Source organism: Brassica napus, chromosome A6 (genome assembly GCF_020379485.1).
Source record: "Brassica napus cultivar Da-Ae chromosome A6, Da-Ae, whole genome shotgun sequence".
In the NCBI taxonomy this organism is placed as follows: Eukaryota; Viridiplantae; Streptophyta; class Magnoliopsida; order Brassicales; family Brassicaceae; genus Brassica; species Brassica napus.
The window spans coordinates 5,026,006-5,052,932 of NC_063439.1; the positions used below are offsets into that span (position 1 = coordinate 5,026,006).

A 26,927-nucleotide genomic window follows, 5' to 3' on the forward strand; every position below is an offset into this window, starting at 1 on the left:
CCTTCTAACTTCTTTGAACTTCCAGAACCCTGTCTCTCTATTAGAATTTCACATCCCCTTTGGATTATTTTGACATTTGACGGTTCAGATGTAAATATCTCAGTCAATCCGGTTAAAAAACTAAGCCGGTTCACTTTCCAGCCTACTGTACTGTAAACTTGCGGTAACTGAAGTGCAAAATCATAAAATGTTATTATGGTTATGAATCAAAGAACAGGTATTGAATCCCAATTCTCAAACTAATCTATACATAACAGGAAAACAACTGATGTTCACTAGTTTGGTTTGAGAAAACCGATTGATTCAAAAACCAAAACAGAGAGAAACAATATCAAAAACCATCTTTCCACTTGTAAAAATGAGTATCCCACATGAATCTCCAACTAATCAAAACATAACAAGAGAAAATAGACTGACAATGTCACCATGAGTAATCTAATCTTGCACAAGATGATTCAATCTGACAAAGGAAAAAAAAAGAAGGCATTTTGATAGATGGTGTATTATATATTTTATTAAGAAGGCTTCTCGTAAGAGTTTTGATCACGAAAGTCAGCAACGGCGCTGCGGATCATCTGCTCAACATGAGGCTGGACAAACAAGTGAGTACTATCGAGAACATGAATAATGAACTTCTGAGAGGAAGGCATCGAGTTGTTCATGTTCACTATGAACTGCGCCATGGGAATATCGCTGCAAACAAAAAGATTAACCATGACTACAAATTGTGTTATGTAGATATATGACTGAGAAAGGAAAGAAGAGTGAGTACCAGGTGATGAACACTCCTTTGATGGCATTAACCATTTTGAGTTCTCTGAAACAAAACCTGTGGAATAAATATGGATTAGAATGCTAAAACACTGGTTGAAACTCAGAACGATCAATCACAACGAGCAAAAAAGAAAGTTGAATACTTTTTATTTTCAGTTCAGAGATACACTACTAATAAGCAACAATTCCATAAGTGAGTTTCAGCTACCCTAAAACCATCACAGTAGATTTCGATTGCCAAATCTAGGTCAAGTTTCTGCGACGGAACGAGAGCAAACTTAGGATCTATCAACTATCAAAAAAGGTTCTTGAATAAATACATTAAGGATCGAGTGTGTTTGTCTTTGAGCGAGATAGAGAGAGAACTCACCTTGTTCACGATATTCCTTTGGCTTGACGAGACGATGGCCAACGGACGCACAAATGAAAAAAAAAGAGGGTTTTGGACTCGTTTTATCTCAAAAGGAGCTCACTTTTTCACTTTTTATAAAAAAAAAGATCAAAGTTCACATGAACCACCCAACTTCTTTTGTTGTTTGACTGATCACTAGTTTTTTTTTCTTTACTATGTGTATCATTGAGCCACATCTGCAAAAAATTCCAGAATATTACAAAAAAAAAAAACAAAGCATGAGATCATACCAATAGATATATCTTAGATAGAAGATGTCAAAGAGTTTATCCGAATAAGAATGAGAATGATCTGAACCATATCAAACTTTTCCGCATAGAGCCTGAAGTTTTCAAACTCAAAAACCACCACCAAAACTAAGAAACCAATACAATGAATGAAACAGTAGGAAGGGTCTACTCGCAACGTGGGTGATAAGCCGCCGGAGCAAACCCTCACGGCAAGAAAATCAAAGAATAAGAAGAGACAGCTAGGGTTTAGAGAGTAGTTTATGAGCTTGGTTCGCTTATACAAATAATGATCAGACATTATAGACAGTTGATAAATCAGAAAATGCTTCTAACAACGAAAGATGCACAAATCATTCTGCCACTAATCTTACAAACATCAAACAGGTAAAAAAAAAAGTAAATACACTTTCTCCTTCCATTTTTTTTTATCATGTCTACAAGCATGAGCACGAGCACGGCGCTGTGTCATTAGGCAGCGGTGTTAAATCAGATGAAAGAAGATGGATGGGGGCGTCTTGTCAATCAATCCTCATAATCATCCAACGCTGAATAAATCATCCTAGTAAAAAAAAAGTTCCAGACAGAAAATGTTATTAGCTGTCTTTGAGTTATAACGAAGAATGTTAAGCAAAGAGAAATCTGTTATTTGTTTTACCAGAAGATAGTGAGAAAGAGGTTAAGGATTATGTAAGCAAGCTTGAACAGCCGTTTCTTCTTCTCCCAGTTTAACAGATTGAAGATCTCCGTGACATCTACCAAATGTTGTCGCTTCGAGTAACTGAAAACAAACCGAATCGAAATCAAGACATCAACATTTCCTCCTTGATACCAAAAAATTAGTTGTTAAAAGAAAAGGAGAGACTTACAGTTGGAAGTTGTAGTACATATAAGGGAGACAAAGGATTGCCATGAACCAGTGTCCTGTAAAGAGATAGAACACACATAGAACTCCTTGTACAATGAACTCCGGTAACACCACGTAGTTTATCCTCGCCGCTGAGTCGTAAGGGTTTATGTAATCAAACTCCAGATCCGCTAAGCATACAAGCTGCCCCAAATCCAAAAAAGATTTTTTTTTTTTTTTTATGATCAACATGCATTACTGAAACTCACAAACACACTTCCAAAAATTGAAACTTTTTTCAATTACCAATCCTGAGGCAAAGAACATATTAAACTCTAAAATTTTGAAGTTAAATTAAAATCAGAAACTACTACACAGATACTCAAACCTTCGAACTTTCCGTGATTTAAAATGGGGCAAGCTTCGTTAGGAAACCAAAAGAATTTTAGATTTGAGAAATGGATCGAATTAAAAAAACCTGATACACTATGATTCCGACAAGAGCGATGAGGAAGAAGAAGGATATAAGCCATGCCCAAATATCTCCCATCTTCCTCCTTCTGCCTACGTGTTCGGTCGCCCAGATTCGATTAAAGTTCAGTTTGGCTTCGGTTTTTCGAGATTCTTCTGAATCGGAACGAACAACTGCTGTTCAGACAAAACGAGACTTCCGGTTCTGTTGTTTCCCGATGTTCCGGTTCGGTTTCCGCTTCTAAACGATTTGTTTTTTATTTGACCCAAGTACAATTCTATGCCGGTTTACTTTAACCGGTATGATTTTCTAAGCTCGTGGGCCTAAACAAATCTTATTAGTTTTGGGTTTCTAAGTTCGAAGGAGTACAATTCTTTCTTTCATCCAATTAACTAATACAATAACTTTACTTTCAACAGTTTCAACTTAATAGTCACATCATCACTTACGAATGAATGGAGGAATACTTCATTTGCAAGACTAGGCTACTAAAACTATCCCCAAGTTTCACTAATTAAATCATTACTGTCGCTATCACCTATAAAAGGCGTAGTTGATTTTTTTTGTCTCAATTATTTATACTTTCTTACTTGGTGTATATTCATTTGTCATCTAATCTGCACACTGTATATCTAGTGGAGTGGTTGAGAAAACTCGTACAATCTTGTAAATCAAGCAAAAGCAAATTACGTTGTCACAGACTCACAGTAATAATGAACGTCAATGTATTTGTCACTTCGTGGAAAATGAAGATCCTTTTTTTTTTTCCTTTTCTGTCAAGAGACAAGAGTTACTGATTTACTCTTTTTCTGGTACAAAAGTAACTTATTTTAGTTAAAAGTTAAAATACGCATTTCGGAGAAATCATCATTTAGCGAATTAAGAAGCCTCATTCCATGTAAGAATTAGATATCTCTCTAATTCTACAATTTATTGCCACTATTTTCTTTTCAAATCTCATTCACAAGTTCAGCATTTTCTGGTTCAAGTGTTTTGCAGCATGATAAGTTTATTAAAAAAAATGAGCTGTTATAATGCATGGGTTTGGGTGGTTGGTATGTAACAGACAAGATCATTCTAACAGATAGTACTATCCCTCTTTTAAGATTGGACTGATCTAAATTCTCTTCTAACAAAATTGAATTTTGCCTTTAATATCGGTGGAATATGTATATTTACAAGTTATATAATCCATGGACCATTCATATATATATATATATATATATATAAGCATGCATACATCAGAAAGTGGGAGACAGTTGTGACATATGGTTTTATACACATTATATACTGACCAATTAAAACTCGACTCCTCCTAACCTCCACTTGTTACTTTAATTATTGGTTTAGTTATCTTTTTTTTTTTGAAAACTGTCCAGGTTTAGTTATCTTCATACTGATTTTGTATTTTACATTTTTTTTGTATTACATAAGATTGCTTTGTTGATATAACAATGTTACGACTTGCTATCTATTATCTTGGAGACACTACGTGACACTTTGGCTGGGGTAAGCTCGTTCGACGCACGCCTAAACTATATTGTTCAGTGAAATTATATTTTGAATAACTTGTGTGAGAGGAGGTTAAAATCAATTTCTTATAATTGATTATCTTTGTCTAAGCAAAATGGTGCCAAAATTTGTGATTAACATATTCTATGTTGTTCGTACCGTGTTATCGCAACATTTGCTTCTTCTTTTTTTGCTAAAGACTGTTATCGGAAGTTCGCAACATGGTGTACTATCTTTTCGTTTGTGGATTGTTATTTGTATTGTTATATATCGACATACGCCATGTACGAATCTATAGTGAACGATGAAATTCATGAGTGTGGTTTGATATTCGGACTTTACATGGACCTATAGTTAGTGATCAGATTGATCTGTGGTCTATTCTAAGAAAATGTATACAAACAAGAGGACAAAATGAAAGTATATAAGCTGATCGTAACAAGAAAAATCAAGGAACATATGAAAAGTTAAACGTTAGGTAGTTGATGTTAGAGTTAGTGAGATAATAGTCGATCAAGAAAGTAGGGTTTGTTATTTGGTTTCCAATTGAAATGACCGAAACAGTTAAAAATGTGTGCTTACAGTAGTACGTACCAACTAGAAAGACTCTTAAATCACGAATTTATTATAAGATTAAGTGGTTTTTAAGGATCATTGTTTTAAAATTTTGGAATTTCACTTAACCGCAATGATATATGTTATGTGTGTGTGTTATGATCTTTGTTGCTTTCGCAGAAAGAAGAAGATGTGAATGCTGTCAAGAGTACAAGGGTGTTGTAACTCATGACTTTGAAAGTTCAAACTACTAGCGACGACCTGTGACGCTCATGGTAATGAAACCTTCACACAAAATCAATGAAGAAAAGAAAAGCCATGCAACCAAATATTGCAGAGTTTTTTTTTTTTTGAACAACATCCAAATATTCTAGACTTTAAACAAATGTTTATAGAGGTGTTAGAAAAAACAAATGATTAGAGAATGGTAAAGAATAAAGATTAAGAAAGTAGGAGGAACCAAAAAAAATTGTCGGTAAGAAATGGAAGTCGATGTTCAAAAAAAAAAGAAAGAAATGGAAGTCAAATTACAAAATTACACAACTTTCAAAGAGGAATTTATTTTTACAAAAGAAATGTACTTTTGAGTCAACAACAGAATGGTCAACACAACACACTCTCTCACCCTTCAATGTCTTCCACTGACTGTGTAGAAACAAAATTAAATACCCACTTTACCCTTGTTATATGTTCAAATACTGAACACATCCCACGTAGACAAGAAGACACAAATGGAAATCCCACTCACCAGTTATAATTTGTAACGAACTAGAAAGAGGAGGCTCAAGTGTAATGAAAGTTCTTGTTAACGAGGATTCTTTTGTTTAAGCCTAATTTATATTTGTAAAAGGACTAAGACAGTAGTTTCTTCTGTCGACAAACCATTTATAATTCTTAAGACTCCTAATTAATTTTATTTTAGAAGCTTAATGGTTGATAGTACAAAGCAGAACAAGAAAAACATGTACATAGATTGTGAAAACTTAAAATTAAGGTCCAGTTCCAACTAAAAGAAAAGCAGCAGACAAGACAATGTCCGAAAAGAAAACCACAAAGAAGCGCGTGAAGAAAACGCTCCAATGATGGGGAAGCGAGGAGCCAATGTAACGTTTGTGTTCTTCTCGTACGACGTGGGACTCTGTTCTCACTCACACCTTGTTCCTTTCAAAAAACCTTCTCTCAACGCACGCGCGTGTCTTCCAAACTTCTTCCTCTCCTTTTTCTTGTCTTCTTCGCTGTCTCTTTCTTCTAAAAAAAAACTCTCAATACACACATACACAAGAAAGACCGATCAGTGAAGAAGAGGAGAGACTAGAGACTATAGAGTAGAGTGAATTACTCTCAAAAATGGCGTTAAGTAGTCGCCGGTAAGTTTATTTCCACTTTTGCAAATGGCGACGACGAACAACAACGCTCCAACGGCGGCTCAGCAGCAGCAACCGGAGACGACGGCGATGGACGGGTTAACTCCGGAGGAGCTAACGGCGAAGGCGTTGAGCAAGAGATACGAAGGGTTGATGACGGTGAGGAACAAAGCAGTGAAAGGGAAAGGCGCGTGGTACTGGACTCACCTCGAACCAATCCTCGTACGCAACACCGACACTGCTCTCCCCAAAGCAGTTAAACTCCGCTGCTCCTTATGCGACGCCGTTTTCTCCGCCTCCAACCCTTCCCGCACCGCCTCCGAGCATCTCAAACGCGGCACCTGTCCCAATTTCACCTCTTCCTCCGTCTCCACTCCTTCCTCCTCCTCTTCTCCTTCTCATCCTCACCACCACCACCGGAAACGCAACTCCTCCGGCGCCGCCGTTCCTTCCCGCCTCAGCTCTCCTCATCCGATAACCGTCGTCGATCCTTCCAGATTCTGCGGCGGGGAATTGCAGTACTCCGCCGCTCCTCCTCCGCCGATGCTCTCCGGCGGAAGAGACGATCTGGTTCCGCTGGCTATGCTCGAAGACAGCGTGAAGAAGCTCAAGAGTCCCAAACCGTCTCACACGCAGTCTCTCACGAGATCGCAGGTAGACTCGGCGCTGGACTCTCTCTCCGGCTGGGTCTACGAGTCATGCGGCTCGGTCTCGCTCTCGGGTCTGGAGCATCCGAAGTTCCGAGCTTTTCTCACCCAAGTCGGTTTACCGACCGTCTCCAAGAGGGACTTCGCCACGACGAGACTGGACCTAAAGTACGAGGAGGCGAGGGTTGAGTCCGAGTCGCGAATCCGAGACGCCATGTTCTTCCAAATCGCGTCGGACGGGTGGAACTCTAATCTGGTGAGTCTGATCGTGAATTTACCCAACGGGATGAGTCTTTACCGTAAGGCGGTTCTGGTTAACGGAGCGGTTCCGTCTAACTACGCGGAGGAGGTTTTGTTGGAAACGGTTAAGGGTATTTGCGGAAATTCACCTCAGAGGTGCGTTGGGGTGGTTTCAGATAAGTTCAAGAACAAAGCGCTGAGGAGCCTCGAGGGGCGGCATCAGTGGATGGTCAACCTGTCGTGTCAGTTCCAAGGGGTCAACAGTTTGGTCAAAGACTTTGTCAGAGAGCTGCCTTTGTTCAAATCGGTATCTCAAAACTGCGAGAGGCTCGCCAAGTTTATTAACAGCACGGCGGGGATACGTAACGCGCACTGTAAGTATCAGCTGCGAGAACACGGGGAAGCGATAATGCTGCGGTTGCCTCCTTTGCATTGTAGTAGTAGTGGTAGTAGTAGTAAGGCTTGTTGTTACTTTGAGCCATTGTTTAATCTTCTTGAGGATGTGTTGAGTTCCGCTAGAGCGATTCAGCTTGTGATGCATGATGAGGCTTGTAAAGCTGTTTTGATGGAGGTTCATATGGCTAGGGAGGTTGCGGAGATGGTTGGAGACGGAGGGTTTTGGAACGAGGTGGAGGCGGTTCACGCTTTGATCAAGCTTGTTAAAGAGATGGCTCGGAGGATAGAGGAAGATAAGCTGCTCGTTGGGCAATGTCTTCCTCTATGGGACGAGCTGAGAGCTAAGATTAAAGATTGGGATTCTAAGTTTAACGTAGGGGGAGGACATGTTGATGAGATCGTTGAGAGAAGGTTCAAGAAGTGTTATCACCCGGCTTGGGCTGCTGCGTTTATACTCGACCCTCTTTACTTGATAAGAGATAGCAGCGGGAAGTATCTTCCTCCGTTTAAATGTTTGTCACCAGAGCAAGAGAAAGATGTAGATAAGTTGATAACAAGGCTTGTGTCTAGAGACGAGGCACACATTGCGTTGATGGAGCTTATGAAATGGAGAACCGAAGGGCTTGATCCTATGTATGCAAGGGCCGTTCAGATGAAAGAGCGTGACCCGGTCTCTGGTAAGATGAGGATAGCGAATCCTCAAAGCAGTAGGCTTGTTTGGGAGACGTATCTTAGTGAGTTCAGGTCACTAGGGAAAGTTGCTGTAAGGCTCATTTTCCTCCATGCTACTACTTGTGGGTTCAAATGCAATTCCTCTCTTTTGAAATGGGTTAGCTCTCATGGGAGGTCACATGCAGCCATAGATCGAGCTCAGAAGCTGATCTTTATATCAGCTAATTCGAAGTTTGAAAGAAGAGATTTCTCTAATGAGGAGGATAGGGATGCAGAGCTACTAGCCATGGCTAATGGTGATGACAATTTGCTTAACGATGTTCTTGTGGACACATCCTCGGTGTGACATTTTTTTTCTCTAAATTTGAATCCTATGTTTTGATCAATTTGATTTCAGCTTAGTTTTTTCCATTAGAATTTGTCATTTTTAGGATTGTTTGGATTCTTTTCTTTCATTTACTATGATTAATATTAATTTTGTACTTGATTCCAAAAAATGTTGATGGTGATTCAAATTTTTTGAGTTATTTGTCTTGTAATCATAGTACTAAGTTCCATCATTGGTTCTAGTACTCTTTTATGGTCGATGAAACATTTTGTAGCTTTCAGTTTCTTGTCATAACCATAGATGTATCCGTTAGATGAGAAACTCTGAACTAACGACAGCGTTGGCTTCTTCCTCTGTTGGTACAAAGTGTAATGATCCCTCTCGTTTTTTCATCGAAATTCATATTCTTAATCATGACTTGAAAACATGTCTTTACTTTTCGAGAAAATGACTTAAACTTTTGAAAGTTTAATGTTCTTTCTTCATGATAACGTTTGTTGATGGCTATGACAAAAGATGTTTACTTTGCTATCTAGAGTAGCTGAAGAACAAAAGCCCTGTTTAGCCGGTTCCGATCTCATTTCAACCGTGATTATGATTATGGTTACGATTCTATACATATATTCTAAGTAACTATCAATCTATTTTTTAACATTCAGGAAAACAAAAAATGTGGATCCCCACCTTGATAGCAAGTTCAGTGGGGAGGTTATTGTATCGAAATCATAGTTTTTGTTGTTGTATACAAATTCATTTTGAAGCAGTGAATTGTCAAGTTTCAAATGCTGGAGAACAATTCTTAAGCCCTACACCTTTAAATCATTAAATATTTGTTGAGATTCCAAACCTATCTACTGATGTTTATGGTTGAAGCTACTTATTACAGGTCTTGTTAATTACACATGGTTTATACTTTATACAACTATGAATAGTTTAAAAGGTAGATATCTTTCCTATTTATTTATAGGAGCCAATGGTTTGTACTTTGTGGGGTATTTCTAGAAAAGAAAATCTGTAACCCATGATTTATATTCTTGTAAATCATAACTTTATCAATAGAACCATAATTTGAAATCTAGTGGAAAGATTTCATAAATGGACTGACCGGACAGCTAAAGTAAAATTACACAAATTAAGTAAAAACAGGGATATCAATGAAAAAAACAATTATTTATAAACAGTATAGAGAATTACAATTATTTAGATGCTATTTTCCCACTTAAGCTATTTTTTTTTGAAAGAATTTTAAATTTATTCAAATAAAAAAAAAACTTTGGTATAGAGTTCCACTGCTACTTCTCTACAAACTCAAAACATAAATCGAACTACAATAATCTCAAAAAAAGACAAACTGTCTCCTTTAACTCCTTGCAAACCATAACTCCATGGTCTTCTCATGTTTCCCACCTACAACCTTTCGAAGTGAAGTAACTCTGTTTCTAACATTTGTTTCCAACCGGCTAATCAGACAAGCTGCTGGTTGAGAAAGCTCCCCTACCCTCCTGATATTCCTCTCATGCCAAATAACATCAATCACCACTTGAAGGCAATATCTCATCAAGAAATTAATACTTCTCCCTTGGTTACCATTTGAAATCAACCGGATCACACTGCACCATTGATGAACCCTTCCCATTCCTCCCATTTGGGCTATAGACCAATATATAAGTCAAGTACTTCTTTTCACATACATACATATATGTACTTACTACATTCTTCAAGTACTGCTACTTTTAAGAAATATTTTCATACTATTGCTTATTATTAATCAATTTAAAAGTTTAATCTATATAGGCTACTGATTTAACAAGGAGTCATTTTCATTGGGGTGGTAATTTTAACTATGCTGAACAAGGAAAAGGGACCTAAAAAGTAGAAATCGATAATTATGTTTATACCCCACAAATAGCAAAGTATACCACTTTTTGTTTTAAAATACACTTTATTATTTTTCTCCTTGTGTAACTTTGAACTTTCTAGCAGGCATTAGATTCACCTCAACCAACTCCTCCAACAATTAATCTCAAGAAGATCAAAACTTAAATTTAGACAATTAACAAAAAAAAAAACTCAGAATACAAATGTATTGGGCTCACTTTTTCTGCATGTACATTTCTTTTAACGTTAGGCTTACATTTATGCATGTAAATCTGAAAGAACTTTGGAAGATAAAGGCACTAACTGGCAGCTTAGCTATGGTTTTTTACAAAATTAATTTGCTTTTAATCAAAATAATTTGTTTTCCAAAAATAAATTCTAAAGTTTCTTTTCTATAATTAAATTAAAGAGATGTATAATACCTAGTGAAAGTTATTGTAATTACGTCTTGAAAGAAAAATAGTAATGTAATTATGTACTCACGCAATTACAACCTAAACAAAAGTTATCGTAATTATTAATTTGGTATTTTCACCATTTCGGTGGTGAGACAGATTTTTCTGTTGGCAAACGAAATGTTTTCTCACCAAATCTCTGAAGACTGTATGAATGTGTACATGTATTTGTATTTGCTTTCTTTTTGCGTTAGAAGTTTTTTTTATAGAAAAAGCCAGGAATAAAGCCAGAAAATAAGGGGAAATGATTTGCAAGAGGACAATATTTTTTCAATGTGATATAATCAGATACAAACATAAATGTTGTTTAATTTTATGAAAATTTATAGTTCTTTCTCCATTTAACAAAATAGAGTTTAAACCTAGAGGCTACAATCGGTTTACAGGCATCTTTTAAAGCTTTTCTTATGCTAAACACTTAGTGCATATAAAATATATATTTTTAAAAATAAATACTATAGTGCACATTCTTCTAAGAATAGATTAACTATAAAATAGAATAAATTTCTCTTCGACGGTTTACTCTATATTTGACTCTAAAAATAAATATTTTTTAAAAAAATATTTTTAAATATATTCATTTCTATTTTATGGTTAATACTTTTTACTTACAAAATTTACAAATTGATCCCTTATATAAAGTTTTCATAAATTATATATTTATATCAAACATTTATTATATTAAAAATTACATAACATTATATTAAAAACATAATACATTTTAACTTAAACATTACCATTATTGTATTTTTCTCATAAATTATCAATTAACAAATTTTAAATGCGAAATGAGCTTTTTTATCTTTGGTTTTCTAAATCGACCAAGAAACTATTCAAACAAAATATCATTTGGATAGTATTTTACAATTTTAGTGGATATGGGAAAATTTACCAGAAAATTAAGTCAGTATTATCTATAATTTTAATTTTATGTTATGTTCCTTATTTTTAATTTTAGTATTTGTTTTCTTTGGCTAATCTTATAAAATTATTTTGAATTTAGTGATTATTTTTTTTGAATAATAAAATAAGTTTCCAACGTTTATATATATTGTGTTGTTTGCATAATTAAATTACACAAATAAATAGTTACAAAATAAAAAGATTAAAGAATAAAATGATTAAAGTATAAATAAAAAAGTTCCACTCTATACACCAAATATATAGTAAAAAATAGAGTTGCACTATTTTAGAGTAGAATATAAAGTGGGGTTGGAAAATATTTTACTCTATAATAGAGTTTAATATAGAAAATAGAATGAAATTGAAGATGTCCTTGGAATATGGTATTAGGTATGTTTTCTTTAGCTTATAGTATAAGGTATGCTTTGCCTAGAGAAAAAAAACTAAGACAATGGAATAAAATACCTTTATGTTTATAAAATGATATATTGCCTATGCAGTTGATTGCCCCAGGGTCGGCTCGATACTACGATGGGTCCCAGTATAAAAAAGAATTAAGCTTTACCATAAAAAAATTTAGAACAAATTTTTTTTTGAATCATTTAACTATTAATTTTTTTAAAAAAAAACTACATTTATTTTTTTTTTGAACTTTGTAAAAATTTAAATTATTTTACATAATTCTATTTCATTACACTATATTTATTTGAATGTAATATTATATATGCAATTTAAACATAAAAATTTCAAAAAAAAAAAAATTTGGTATGGGCTCCGGGCCAGTGGCGGAGGCAATGCATTGGCATGGTGGTCAAATGACCCATGTGAAATTTAGAAAAATAATGTAATGCTTGTTAAATATTTTAGATTGACCCTAGTGCATTATTTTGATTGACCCCCTTGAATTTAATTGAACTTGTTTAACCCAATAGCAAACTATACAAATTAATTACTAGCCCAATAAAGTATATAAACCATTACAAAATTAAAATAAACTAAGCCCGTTAAAATAAATAAACCCAATTATCACTAAGAGATCTCGTTATCCTAATACTAAAAACCTAATTCTTCTTTTTTTTTTTTCTGTCGTGATACGTGAATCAATTCATGAAGCTTGGTTGAAAGTCTGAAACCTGATCCAATTTGGTTTTAAAGTCAAGGTAATTATTTTATGTCTTTTAACTTTATGAGTAGTTTCTCTTCTCTAAATTCTAAATTCACTGTTACATTGAGATGTTCTAGATTTTTTTATTTAATTTAGAAAGTAAAAACTATGGAGACATGGAGAATTAAACCCTTCTTAGCTTTACTGGGACGTAGACGGATATCAAATTATGCTAGGATTGTTTTAAAGCTGGTGAATGAAACGGTTTATTGGAGAGGAGGGCTAGATTAGGCTACGATGTTTTAAAAGTTTGATTTACTTATCAGTAGTATAAATTTTGTTATTCTCATAAAAATTGTATTTCATTTTATTTTATTTATGTAGGTATTATCATAAACAATGGATCGATTTGTGATAAGAAAAATTCCACCACCGAGGATCAGTGTGGATGATTTGGCATTTGATCCAGCTAAGCGGAAAAAAATTCAAGAGTATGATCATAATCAAATAGACGAGGTACGCCGCATATATTTGACTAGAGGACCTTGTCAACCTCGCGGTCATACTTTTAAACAAAAATCAATAGGAGGTGTATGGCGACGTTTTAATCCACAATGGTTTGACCAATATCCTGATTGGTTAGAGTATAGTGTAGAACAAGAAAAGGCTTTTTGCTTGTTTTGTTACTTGTTCAGAGTTCAAGTTGGAAAACAAGGTGGGAGCGATACTTTTGTATCAACGGGTTTTTCTAGCTGGAATAAGGTTGATAGTTTCAGTAAGCATGTGGGAGATCATTCTAGTTTTCACAATGATGCTAAAAATAAATGTGAAGATTTGATGAGACAAGGTCAGTCTATCAAACATGCTTTACATAAGCAAACTGATATTGTGAAAAGTGATTATCGAATCCGCTTGGGCGCTTCAATTGATGTTTGTAGACACTTATTACATCAAGGTTTATCTTTTCGTGCGCATGATGAGAAAGAAGAGTCAACAAATAAAGGCAATTTCTTAGAGCTTTTGAAGTACATCTTTAAGTTTTAGTGCATTGTAATATTTTTTCGATAACATTTATGCATTTTTGCATTTAAGAAACTTTTATGACCCACGTCCATATTTTTCCTGGCTCCGCCACTGCTCCGGGCTGGTCGCACTGACCGCCGCCATACTCAGCCGGCCCTGGATTGGATTGCCCTATCAAGTAACCTACTCGTGACAAGATCAGTGGCTCGGAGATCATTACGGTCGTGTGCGGTGCAGCTATGATACTCCGGTGATTCACTGCCGTTGAACTACGTCGTTCCACTGACAAAATTATGAATGTCTGTCACGTGCGGTCAAACTCTCTCTTATTTGACCAGAGCGAGAATCATTTTCTTTGTTTTTTGGTGTAAATGAGAATCATTCTTCACGGTAAATCTCCGCAGTTTATGTGGTTTCCCCCTTGAATCACGTCAATTGTAATTTTGTTTATACTTATATAACATTAACGTACTCTGAAGATGATATTCTTCGTTTACCAAAAAAAAAAAAAAAAGATGATATTCTTCAACAAAAACTTACCGCGAGAGCTATTGCGGCAAACGAGAGCGATATGACTTTCAAATGTGTTACTATTATTTAGTCCTTCAGTTCATTTTTAATATTTAGTTCTACATTTTTTCATAATATCAAGTGTTCGATACGTTAAATTAAGCATGCATGCATGCATTCAGGTATAAATATTTTCACAAAACCCATTCATAAATTGAACATTTTGACTTGACTATAGTGACCAAGCAAAACTGTGATAATGTAACTCCCGAAAATCAACTATTTTAGAAATCCCCCAATAATTATTTTTACAAAAAAAATCCTTTTTAGTTAAACTTTCGCGAGACCACAATGCAAATGATAACACCCACATCTCCTACGCTAAAACATCATTTGGTTTTTAATTATTAAAGAAAATAATTATTAGAGAAAATCAGTATTTTGTCCATAGATATATATTATTAGCATACAAACTATAGAATATGCTAAAACACTATCACAAGGATTGCTTCTATATGCACTATGTCTATCTTGCTATAATAATTTAACAGTGAAAGAAATTAGTATCTAATAATGTGTCTTGTTCGTTTCCAAGTCCAAAGAAGAACCTACATGTAGTTAGATTACTCCGTTGAGCTAGCCACTATGCTATTTTTTTTTATTTTTTTGTAAACAAACTATGCTAATTTATTTCCAACCACAATATACCTACTTCCATTTTCACGTAAGATCGTTGTTATATTTTTGTTTGTTTGTGATATACTTATGTAACATGCCTACATATATAACGATCAAGAGAGCCATGCAAAATTTACTTATAACATAAGATGAACAATGTCACCAGCCTTTTAAATATAAAGCTAACAAGATTATTTGACAAATGGAAATGTTATGAAATCTGTTTTTTCTTATATTACAATTTTGAAGTTCTTATTACAATGTTTATTGGCCGGCTCTAGGATACATGACATTAGCTAACCATAGTTGGTTTGGTTTTGTCATGGTAGTAGATGAGAAAGTATATACGACAATAACAAATACATATAACTAATTATTTTTAATTCCTTAGCTATCAGATTTTGTAATCCTATAAAGTTGATAGATTACAAATCAGGTATATAAGACAATGATTCCATGCAGTGCTAGACATATCTGCCATCAGGTCTGAAAATATTAATTAATTGGATTCAGTCCACGCAGGAGAATATTCCGTGCAGTTGTAGACATGGCTGTCATTAGGTCTGAAAAATAAAACTTCAACGACTGAATCAAATCAGAGAATAAGATCTGGTAGGTATGTTATTGGTTTTCCACATTCGTCGGATTGTGTGCAAACATATAATGAGGAATATAAAAATACCAAAACATAGAAATGATACTCGGAATAAGCAGGTCTCGAAGAACTCTTCTGAACGCAATTGTACCTTTTTGACATATTATATGTGTGGTGTTATGGCGTCTAGTACACTGGTTGTTGGGATTGTGAAATCCCGTGTCCAACTCTATCTTATCTTATTAGTACGATATTGTCCACTTTGGGCCTTAGGCAAGCCCGCATGGTTTTACTTTTGGTTTCCATTCCAAAAGGCCTCGTACTATTAGAGTTGGACAGAATATAGAATCTCGAATTGTATAAACTCTATAATAAGAATAACTCTCTTATTAATCTCTTGAGGAAAACTCACTCAAAAACCTCAAGCTCTCACACAATCACAAAACTCATAAGTTATGCAACACCCTTGCATCTCCTTATATATAAATCAAATTTCCTAAACTCATTAGAAAACACATATTTCCTTTTTCTTAATCCTAAATTCATTAGGATAATTTATTCGGATATTTTCTAATCCTTTAAACCATAACTCAGTAGGATTAGAAGTTAACTTATTTCTCAAGTTTACTTTTTCTTTCAAGCTTAATCCAACATTCTCCCCCTTAAGCTTGAACTCCATTTTCGAAAAATCTTCAACACCTCTCATCTCCTTGAACTTCAATTTTCCAAGTGCTCTCCACAAGATGTCAGTTCTCTGTTCTCTCCTGAGTATACGCCGTTGTAACTCTCCACGCCATGTAGCCAATTTCGCAGCTTCATTCTCTGTTATCAATGTAGCTTCACCTGATGATAACACAACAGTCTCTTGTTCGATCGAACACCTCATAATTAGACTTTCATCAACATAAAATATATTTCCTTCCACGCTCTTACCATCTTCAGGGTCAACTCTATGCCCACTATTTCTTTCTCCAACAATTGGTATCTCAGATGTTGCATGTAACTTTATTACAGTTTCAAGAGACTCTTTGGATTTTTGTATATCCCGACTTAACACCCGGAAGAAAACAATTGTTTTCCCTGCCTGTTGACAAGTCAACAGACTTCCTGAGTTACTGTACCACACACCCACAACTATATCCTTGGTTTGTCTCTGGATTTCACAGCATGCAAAGAAATAGTCTCCGTTTGTATCAACTCCACCAAGAGTAGTTTTACATGTCCCTTTCTCAGTACCCCGTATCCTTATACTCCTATCTGCATACCCAACTGTAACTTGGCCAGCTTTCTTTTTGACTTGGTATTCCCAGAGTTTGATTTGTAAACTATTAAAAACGTCAGGAACAGTAGGAGTAGTAACAGTATCAGATTTCTGGGTTTCATTACTTGCAACTGCGTTAGCAGCTATATTTCCAGCTCTGTCCTTGGATGATTTCTTTTCTTTCCTGTGAAGCCTATGTTTGGCCTTCCACTTTGACCGGTTTAGTTTCTTCTTCTCAGAGAGAGCCTTCCTCTCTGCATCCTGCAAGTTTTCTTCTTTTTCTCCAGCTAAGTCTTCCCTCTTGTTCTTGATTTCATCTTCCCTCTTTGCTAAAATCATCTGAATCAGCTCAGATTCCTTGGTGTCAATTTTATCTTTAGCTCCAAGCAGCTCTTGCTCTCTCTTAATAGCCAAATCTCTGAACATCACAACGTTCTCCACATCACCTTCCATCATCCATCTCGCCAGCTCAACCACAAACCTGATTTTTGGAACCTTAACCGATGGCTTGTCATGTTTCTTCAGAGTCGAAACAAACAAGTATGCCAGTTCTTTCTTCTTTATCCCTGAATCCATCAAAGGGTCGTGTACTTCTTCTGAACTCATGAATTTGAACACTTGTGTTGCTAACCCTAGCATCACTTCCTGTAACTTGTTGTCTCCCGATGTTATTGACTTCAACACCATGGGAGCTGCTGCTTTAATGAGCCTCAGTTCTATAAAGCATTCATGTTCTGAGTATAAGCACAAGTTCCTCAACACTCTCGCTGCATTGACACGGACCAAAGGAACTTCAAATGCATCCACAAGTCTTGCCAAGACTCCAAGCTTTAGAATGTGGACGCAGTTGCTTCTACTCTCCAAATCAAGCATAGCTATAGCTTCCCCTGCAGCGATTTTAACCTTTCTCTCATTCACATCCCTACGTGCCTTGCTTTTCAAGAAAATGTTAAAGAGCTCTTTCATGACACCTCCAGTCACACCAATTCTTTCCCTTGCCTCTCTCTCAAGGGCCAGGAAGCTCAAGATCTCAATCTTAAGCTTCTGCAGTTTCGGGTATCTCACTCCATGATGCAGTACATCTCTCAGGTTACTAACTGTGAAAACGATCTCTGAGATCTCTCTTCTAAGACATCTCCCAGTATTCTTGCTCATGCTTACTAACATTTTCACTAGTTGCAAGGACCGTTTCACTGTCAGGAATCGTGAGAGAACCATCTCTACGTTCTCATCCTTCAAGAGTATTGCATCCGTGTGCATGAAGTCAATAATCTTTTGAAGAAGTCCTCTAATGTTGCCGATTTTTCCATAGTTGTCATGATCTCTGGATAATTTCTTTAGAATCAAGAGGCCTAAGTTGTTGAACCTACAGTAATCGTATAGTAGATGATGGTCGTGGAAGATATTCTTCTCTCCAATCTCGTCAGGAGCTTCACCTAAAGATCTTGTGTTCTGTAATAGTGATGAAATCGACTCCATGGCACCAGTGATTCCAGCGACTCTTAGAGAGTACTGTGTCATGCCAGCAAGCTTTGATAGTATCTCAGCTGCTGATCTCCTAATCTCTTCTTCTTTCACGTCTTTCCAGTTACGCATCTCCACCAACCTTTCAATGACGGGCAAGTTGATTCCAATCTTCTCAATCTTATCCTCTGCACACTTCCTGAGAATTCTTGCACCTATGAGCTGTTCATATGGGCAGCTAGAGCCCAACAGTTCCATAACAAAGCTGACCATATCCACATTATCCCCATCATAGTTGCTCCCATTCACAGACTTTGAGAAGGCGTCAAAGAAGAATCTCTTGATAGAGACCATCCCAATAACACCAAAGCCACATTGTTTAGTCACATTCTCGAGCAAGCTACACACACTGACCTGCCATTCCCAGTAAGCTTTCTCCGCAAGGAACATCAAAGCTTCGGCTAGGGCTAGCGAGTAGAAGATGCTTAGAGCGGCTTTTCTGTTTGTTTTGTCCAGCTCTCCTATGGAATGTAATTTAGCATCAAAGTTTTTTTCAGCACGTCTTGTACGCCCAATACGATGTGTATACCTCTCCATATGTTTAAGGATGTCATAGTTTATGACATGAGCCACGTCAAGAACATCTATTCCACGGCCTACAGTATCTGTTGTAACAAGAATATTGTATTTCTTTGCTCTGAATCCTTCTAAGTTGATTTCACTCTGTTCTTGTGATTTCCCACCGTGTAAAGTCGTGACATAGTAGTACCCGGATCGTCTAGGGCCTCTTCCTCTCCAGTTTGAGCAACCTCCTCGTCCTCTTCCTTTGCTATCATCGTAATTCTCGTGCTGGGTTTGTTGCGTGTCCATGTGAGCTGAGAATAATTCACCATGTTCATCTTGTTGTTCTGCACCCTCTTCACCGATTCTCTCTTCATAAGTTTTTAGCCTTTCCACAACTTTCATGAACCCAACAATCTGTATTCGTATGGCCAACATGGTGTTAATAGCGGATTTTAACATCAGACACTCGATAGAAGAGAATCCAAATTTCTTGTATATTTCTTCTTCCTTCTCGTCCTCGACCATGGTCATCTTCTTCTCCGTAACTTCAATGATCTTCAAGCTTTTGATCTCTTGAACAGCATCAATGATCTTTATGGCTCTGATACCAAATATAGAATCTCGAATTGTATAAACTCTATAATAAGAATAACTCTCTTATTAATCTCTTGAGGAAAACTCACTCAAAAACCTCAAGCTCTCACACAATCACAAAACTCATAAGTTATGCAACACCCTTGCATCTCCTTATATATAAATCAAATTTCCTAAACTCATTAGAAAACACATATTTCCTTTTTCTTAATCCTAAATTCATTAGGATAATTTATTCGGATATTTTCTAATCCTTTAAACCATAACTCAGTAGGATTAGAAGTTAACTTATTTCTCAAGTTTACTTTTTCTTTCAAGCTTAATCCAACACTGGTGAACTCTTGTGACTTGTGAACGCAATTGTTCTATTTTGGCATATTTTAAGTTGATTTGTTAACTTAATTGCCATGGTATTTATGACATTATAAAAATGAAATCATATTAATGGATACTGAAAGTATATTAATTGATACTGAAAGTACTGTAACGACGACTTTTGTCCATATGATAGGTTATTCTTTTTCTTTTTTGCGCCCATTTTCTAAGATCAAGTGGTTAGGTGGATTTGAGTTGTTTTGAAGAGATGCTCTATCCGAATGGATTTGATCTATATGAAAAAAAGAACACTGCTACATTTTGTCTCTTTGGCGAAAAAATATGTTCTAGTTCTGGGTATACGAGCGATATTGAACTCCGAAAAATCGGCTTGCAGAAGTCGGAATAAGACTAGTTCAGAAGCAAAGACCGGTCAGTCAATAGAGTTTTCAATCATGTCCATTAGGTCAGAATAATCCGTCTCCATATGAATCGCGATCTAATGTAACTCTCATAAACAAAATATCACCCATATAAGTTTTTCCGTCTTTGCATGAAGGGATAATTAGCTTTTCTGGCATCTGTGTAGTCCAAATCTTTCCACTCCCATTTGTAATGAATTTCAGTTACTATGGATTAAATTATATTATTTGGAAAGAGTGGTTATCATTCTTCATGATACGAAATGAATATATATGTATTAAAGCATAATGATAAAAGAGAAGGTATGTCTCCAGACTCCAATCATGCATTTAAGAGATTTATATGAGTAACCCTAGATAAGCACGATCGAGCATGTGAAGAAATAATTTGCTCTATGTTTCTTTTATTTAAAGGAAATGATGAACTAGAACTATATAGGTCAAAACATTTTTTCTCTATTAATCATTTAACCAGCAAACATGATATAAGTTTTGATTTGTTAAAAACTTACACATCCATCTCTTTAGCAATTCAAAGTAACAAATTAGCAAAAAAACTCAGATTATATGTTAGGACATTTTAAACAATATGATTAATACCAAAACGATGAATTCAACTGTTCAGGACATCGAGGAAGTTAAGAACATGTATACATGTCACCACGAAGAAAAACACAATTAAAGACGATTTTATGATAGGATTCAACTCCTTAAAAGAACACTAACATATAACGCTTGGTGTTATCCAAGTGATTTCAATATAGCTACTAGTACTTGCACAATAACACTATAGTACAATTGCGTAGATTTAACCACTAGTGACGCTACACATATAATTTATATGATCGTATCTAGTGATTAAATTTACTAACAAAATAGTCACTAGAAAAAGACTTTTTTTTATATTGGATTACATCCAAACTTTAAAAACTGATGGTAAAATCAACAATGCAGCCTTTATATTGTTTCGTAATCGAACACCAAGCTAGCTGGTGTCTAAATCTGTTTAAATATAGATATTGCTAGATTAATGAACTGCTATATAAATATATGACTCTAACTGAGAAGCATTCCATAGCTGACACTGATCATGGTTACTTGCAGAATGTATCATCAGGGGGGGAAATGCACGGTTTCATGAGACAAGGTTTACTGACGACCCTTTTCTTTTAGTATCTTCTATGGACCTGAACAGCTAATCAGATAATCTATTGATCCCAAAGCTAAGAAGTAATATTCCAAGTATACTTTAAACGTCTTATTGTTGTTCATGTTAAGAGGATCTTAATATAAATCTGTGGTGTGCATTTTTTAGGATGACCGACTGTAGTTATTCTCAGAAATAGAATTGAATGATGATAATAGACATCCTGAGATAGCAAAAGAACGATTTAGGGTAATTTACACAATCGAATTTAACAGGACAAATAGCCAAAGATCTAGAAGTCAACTTCATGAGCTGCTTTACATTTATAGACGCCAAACAATAAGTGTAAACTTAAGAGTCAATGATCTCATAACCTGATCACTTTTATCCATTTCTTTCATGTCTTTTAACATGGTTACACATTAGATTGGGAGACCAGAGAACAAAGACTAAGATTTGACTTGAGATTCTATTCTCATATTTGAAGATCGTCTATTGATAACTCGTTTGCAGTCAGAAGCTTCAGTTTCTGTGGGACACAAGAAGATTACTTTTAATTGAGAGGGTGATTCATAGTTTGTCAAATCTCGGTGCGTCAAGTATGAATGTGGCTTACCGTTATGAACTGTGGAGGATCGTCAAGGCTTGTAGACCCGAGGATTACTTCTCTTTTGAGTTTCGTGGTTAGTTTGTGACACACTTTTAACTGAAAAAACAAGTATAACAGTAAGAAGAGATCATCATATATCCTGATTCTATGGGTTGATTGTTTAAAGTTTTTCTTTCCTTGGCTTCTTACCTCTGATCTTGTTGCTCCACCAACGATAAACACAAATATTCGCTGTCCCATCTTCTTGAAGTCACTAGACGAATGTCTCAACACCGAATCACTGCAAGAATGAAACAGTTTTGTTTATACTCTCACATTTGGATTGATACTGGGATTGTTTTAAAAACAGTTTACCTTGAATATCCATCATCTGAACCTCTTGGTTTAGCCCATGTTGGTGTGCGTCTTGATCTCATGGACTGAGCAGCTTGGCCTTGACTACTACTTGCTGCTGATGAAGAATGTGACGTTGATCCGTGGAAACTTGGGCTTGGGTCGTTCATACATGGGTAATCCTCTTTTGGCAACTCTCCTTTGCTAAGTTTCTCGATCAGTTCCTGCCAAATTCCACATATTAGAGAACCGTCAACACGTGAGTCTTGCATTATGCTAAAGAAAATGAAACTAGTGAACCTCAATCATGGGGTAGAATCGAGATAACTGCCATGCTGCTTCCTCCTCACGCTCTTTCCTGACACCTCGTTTCTTCTGCAGCCATTAACAAAGAATGTTAGGGAAGATTCACTTACATTTCAATATATAGATGGGGCATTCAGCGAGAAGATGCAACCTTGTGAAGATCAAACTTCAAGGTGAAACCTCCCGGTGCATTCTTTTTAGCATCGACGGCTGGACCAAGTAGTCTCATATTATTTACAGCGCTCATGTCATCAGATGAGAGTTTTGCCAGCTAGAAAAAAATAAAAATAAATAATAAAGCCTAAGATGGGGTTGATGGGAACAAAAAAAAGATCTATAAACATTTACATTCCCAAAGTACCTTCATTAGATTTTGACCCTTTTCACCTTCAAACTTTTCAGGGTAAATGGTTGCGAGGATCATCAACAGGCGTAACTTGCCTTCACGACTTGCCTCCTGAACATGAGTTTAAAAAATACATAAAGCTCGAGAGCTCAATGTCTCATTAAACATTACAGTAAATCAATCACTATTATAATTAGATGCAAAACCTCTTGAGTACTCAAATATTTAATCACATCCTTCATCCCAGCATCACCAAAAACAAGGTCTTGTTCAAGTTGTCCAAGCTCCCGAAGTCCCTGCTCTCTGATAAGGTCGTTGATTTTCCTAGCAATCTGCAACCATAAGAAAAGAGTTACATAAATTTTCAGACACTAAATCCTGTGAAATGTCAATTGGATGATGTATATTAATAGAGCAACAGTGCGTAGCACAATTTAAAGATTTGAAGGTTCGAATTAAGGATACAAACTAGAGGCATATCACTTTTGAAATGGAGGTGGACGCAACAAGAAAACACAAGGGAGCGTTGCATATAACCACATACGTACCTCTACATGGAGAGATAGCTTGTCTATTTGTTCACTGTATTGTGGCAATGCTTGAACCATCTTCTGCAAATCTCTCGTAGAAAGCTCAGCACCATCCCTAAAAAATAAGAGACGAAGAAAATTGATTAAAAAGGAGAGAACAATCCAAAGTACTTCCCCCAATCAAATAAAGTATTCTACGTACATCATCAACTCAGAGTTATGTCAAGAGTATGATCAAACTTAATAAAATCGATTCCACCAGTTCAGGAGAAGTTTAATATACAAAGATAAAAGTGATACCCACCTCTTACCATGCTGAAGCTGAGCAGCTTTGTTTTTCGATAAGAAATTGGTCATCTTGTCATGCAATCTTTCACTAGCCTGATGAAAAAAAAAACACAGGTCATTAGTATTCACCTTTTTTCAATTACCAAACACCTAGGCATCAGACTCACATCTGCTATATGTGCATGTCGAAGCTCTAGCCAAATAGGATCATGTTCCTCCAAGAGCACATCTTTCGTCTCTGGTTCTCCGCCTGAATTGCTTGGAATCTAAAACACTAATAGAACATCACACGGAGTATCCAGGAAGAGAATCACAATAACTTATCCAGCAGCATAGAGTTGAACTTACCACATGTACATATTTGTTCCCTTCCATGTTCAGTAAATCATGGCACATAGCATCGTAAGTCCACTCATGTATAATAGGAGCAATCTAGACATTCCAAACAAGCAAAATGCTGCTAATCATATAACAAAATAATACAAATAAAATAAATGAAAGAACCATCAAATGCGAAGAACAGTTCTAAACCTGGTCTACGGATCTGTCGAGGATGAGCAGCTCACACGTTTCAGTCTGTGGGAAATTCTCAATCGACTGTTTATGTTTTGCCAGACAATTCCAGATCCCAGCTGCAAGTTTCGTGGGAATTAAATCGCGCAAAGTTGTCATTGTCGATGCGTCAAGTGACTTTGCAGCTCGGTAACGTACTGTTGGAAACTCCTGTGAGGTCCAAACTGATTTAGAAGAGTCATCCCCCAGATAATAGTGACTAATTGTGAGAAAAATGATTGGTACGGTACCCGTAGTGAAGCAAAGACTGTGGCAATTCGAGAAGCCATCACATTTAAGCAGGCATCGCCTTTTCTAGAAGTTTCCTCGTCACCGAAAAGATCCTCTAAAGCTCTCTCATGGTCGGTGATGAAACCCTGTATAAGTTGTTGTTAATAATGTCTTCTGCGACCCTTTTTCACAATGTGACCATATGATGGAGAACAATATAAACACGGCTAAACTGCAGAAACACAAGATATTCGGAATGATCATACCTGGCTGTCGATGGCGAAAAATTCCAAGTTCATCTGCAAAATGAAAATCAAATAATAAGGTATTCATATGGATGCTATCATGGCTCTGTAATGACATACATTATAGTAATTAAATTAAACAGCAGGAAACAGTATACACTAGAAGGTATGGATGTTTGCAATACACACCTCTCTTAATGCTCCAATCCGGGGCAATACACTCGAATCTTTCTTGATGTGACCAACCAGCTCCTTAGAAACCGGTGAACTAAAGAAAACAAATGCCCTTCACAGATGCAGAGGAATAAAGAAGAGAATCAGTGTCTTGAAGAAATTGTCTTTAGGATAGATCCGATAACTAAGAGGGAATACGATTTTCTTACTTCTTGTATAATGGCGATTTCCCAGACATGTCTGACAAGAACATGATGACGCTGATGAAACAGAAGAAAGAATAATATCAGAGGGACATAATGAATGTCACATGTTGGAAGGCAGGTAAGGAAGATAAATTACTTCTCTTTAGTTGGCTGGATGAAGTAAATGGCGTCCAGTGAAGGTAGAGGTTGTCTTCGTCTAAAAATGTCTTCAACCACTACACAGAAAATGATGGGTTACACCAGTTAAGTTATTCCCAAGTAAAGCATCATATAGATTACTAGAATCCTTACAAAAAAAAAGAAAGAAGACTTAAAAATTCTCACATGAAACTCCTTCTTCCGTGATATCAGCCATTTTGCAGGCGTAGGACATGATCTTGACAGTGAGTTTGTCCATGATTAGTACCTAAGGGAAAAAAAAAACATTGCAGACAAAAAAATAGGTATAAAGGCATTCTTAAGGCCAATAACATAATCTGGTCAGCCACGGTGAACGAAGAAGAGGTAAACATACCTTCCAGGTGGATTTTGAGCTCCCAGTCTTGGTAGATCTAAGCATCTCATACAAGAGTCCTGGAAAATAACAGAAATGTAAAAGACCAGACAGACACACAGCCAAAAATATGGAAGAAAACTAAAGAGCAAATGAACAGTAGAAGCAGCCGAAAAGGCTCAAAATCAAAATCCACGACACTGCATAGAACTCTAAAAAGGTAATTACAATCAAAATCCACGACCTTCTTCTAAAAGCTTTTTTTTAAGAAACATTAGAAATATACCACACGTCTGCTTACATATGCATAATCAAATCCTTTCATCGTCATTATCACAAACACATAATAGTGTGCGATAAGTATAGCTTGGCTCGTTATAACAATCACGCGGTTCAATTCTAAGTAGATCCACAATTCGATACAACTCGCAGATCCACCACCAAGCATAATTCCCCCATTCATAAAACCTCATCTTAGGCCTTAAACACTAACTAACATTTGAGCACAATCCAATATTACAAGCAACATATTTGGTCATAAAAAGAACTGTCTCAATGCAAATTTCGCTAGAAGTCTTAGCCATTGAAGTACTCACATATTATCTAGGGATAAAACAATTAAATCTATACTTAATCGTTCTAGTGACAGTAATTAAAAACGAATCAACACGACTAAACATGGCAACTCCACAGAACCCGGAACCAGAAATAGACAACGTAAATCCAGACAAAAAGGTCAATCCGAATCAGCAAGAGTCAAAAACAGTATATCAAATTAAAAAAAAACGAGAGAGAGGGGAGAGAGAGAACTCACGTTCACGAGTAAGCTGGCGGAAGTTTTTGTATTCGGCAGCCTGAGAGGAGGACGAATCGGAATCAGAGTACGACATACCTTCGATCCCCACCAACTTCTCACTGATTCGAATCTCCGATCGACGAATCTAAGAAATGATTGACCGAGCAGAGAGAGAGATATTATTGAAGATCGCGAACTAATCAAAGTTTAGACAACGACAAAATGACAGAGACCAAGACCGAGCATGAGTGTGAGGAGAAGACCGTAAATCGAATGAAACTAAAACATTCTCTCTCTCGAGAAAACCGCGGTTGCTTTGTTGAAGATTAATTAAAGTTTTAGACCGTGTTGACTCAAACCGGCGGTTTGAATCGGTAAAATCGAAGTTTCGATTTAGACAGACCGGGTCTTTTGTGAACGTTTCGCGCGTTTCTAGTCAATTCACCAACGCTGTTGC

The 26,927-nt window shown here is 36.2% G+C and overlaps 5 protein-coding genes across 5 annotated transcripts; 1 reads left to right on the forward strand and 4 right to left on the reverse strand.

The window, feature by feature from the left end:
- Positions 1 to 182: 182 nt before the first annotated feature.
- LOC106445585 (general transcription and DNA repair factor IIH subunit TFB5) lies at positions 183 to 875 on the reverse strand. Its single transcript, XM_022720693.2, has 2 exons — positions 773 to 875; positions 183 to 693 (listed from the first exon to the last, which is right to left on the reverse strand). Exons 1-2 carry the CDS (start codon positions 805 to 807, stop codon positions 516 to 518), a joined length of 213 nt encoding a protein of 70 aa, XP_022576414.2. The 5' UTR covers positions 808 to 875; the 3' UTR covers positions 183 to 515.
- An 845-nt stretch (positions 876 to 1,720) lies between these two features.
- Positions 1,721 to 3,080, reverse strand: LOC125610193 (protein cornichon homolog 4-like). The gene is made up of 4 exons (XM_048782234.1): positions 2,739 to 3,080; positions 2,283 to 2,464; positions 2,072 to 2,194; positions 1,721 to 1,975 (listed from the first exon to the last, which is right to left on the reverse strand). The coding sequence occupies exons 1-4, from the start codon at positions 2,808 to 2,810 to the stop codon at positions 1,939 to 1,941; spliced, it is 414 nt and encodes a 137-aa protein (XP_048638191.1). The 5' UTR covers positions 2,811 to 3,080; the 3' UTR covers positions 1,721 to 1,938.
- Positions 3,081 to 5,836: 2,756 nt separating this feature from the next.
- LOC106376227 lies at positions 5,837 to 8,726 on the forward strand. The gene has a single exon (XM_013816294.3). It carries the CDS (start codon positions 6,191 to 6,193, stop codon positions 8,462 to 8,464), a length of 2,274 nt encoding a protein of 757 aa, XP_013671748.2. The 5' UTR covers positions 5,837 to 6,190; the 3' UTR covers positions 8,465 to 8,726.
- Positions 8,727 to 15,931: 7,205 nt separating this feature from the next.
- Positions 15,932 to 19,800, reverse strand: LOC106425891. Its single transcript, XM_013866614.3, has one exon. It carries the CDS (start codon positions 19,411 to 19,413, stop codon positions 16,099 to 16,101), a length of 3,315 nt encoding a protein of 1,104 aa, XP_013722068.2. The 5' UTR covers positions 19,414 to 19,800; the 3' UTR covers positions 15,932 to 16,098.
- A 1,789-nt stretch (positions 19,801 to 21,589) lies between these two features.
- On the reverse strand, positions 21,590 to 26,741 carry LOC106376228 (SNARE-interacting protein KEULE). The gene is made up of 21 exons (XM_013816295.3): positions 26,489 to 26,741; positions 25,696 to 25,754; positions 25,506 to 25,587; positions 25,318 to 25,396; positions 25,185 to 25,235; positions 24,991 to 25,087; positions 24,823 to 24,855; positions 24,577 to 24,702; positions 24,305 to 24,496; positions 24,122 to 24,205; positions 23,941 to 24,039; positions 23,790 to 23,866; positions 23,504 to 23,600; positions 23,162 to 23,287; positions 22,971 to 23,066; positions 22,761 to 22,880; positions 22,604 to 22,678; positions 22,325 to 22,527; positions 22,160 to 22,250; positions 21,977 to 22,066; positions 21,590 to 21,889 (listed from the first exon to the last, which is right to left on the reverse strand). The coding sequence occupies exons 1-21, from the start codon at positions 26,562 to 26,564 to the stop codon at positions 21,836 to 21,838; spliced, it is 2,007 nt and encodes a 668-aa protein (XP_013671749.2). The 5' UTR covers positions 26,565 to 26,741; the 3' UTR covers positions 21,590 to 21,835.
- Positions 26,742 to 26,927: the final 186 nt, after the last annotated feature.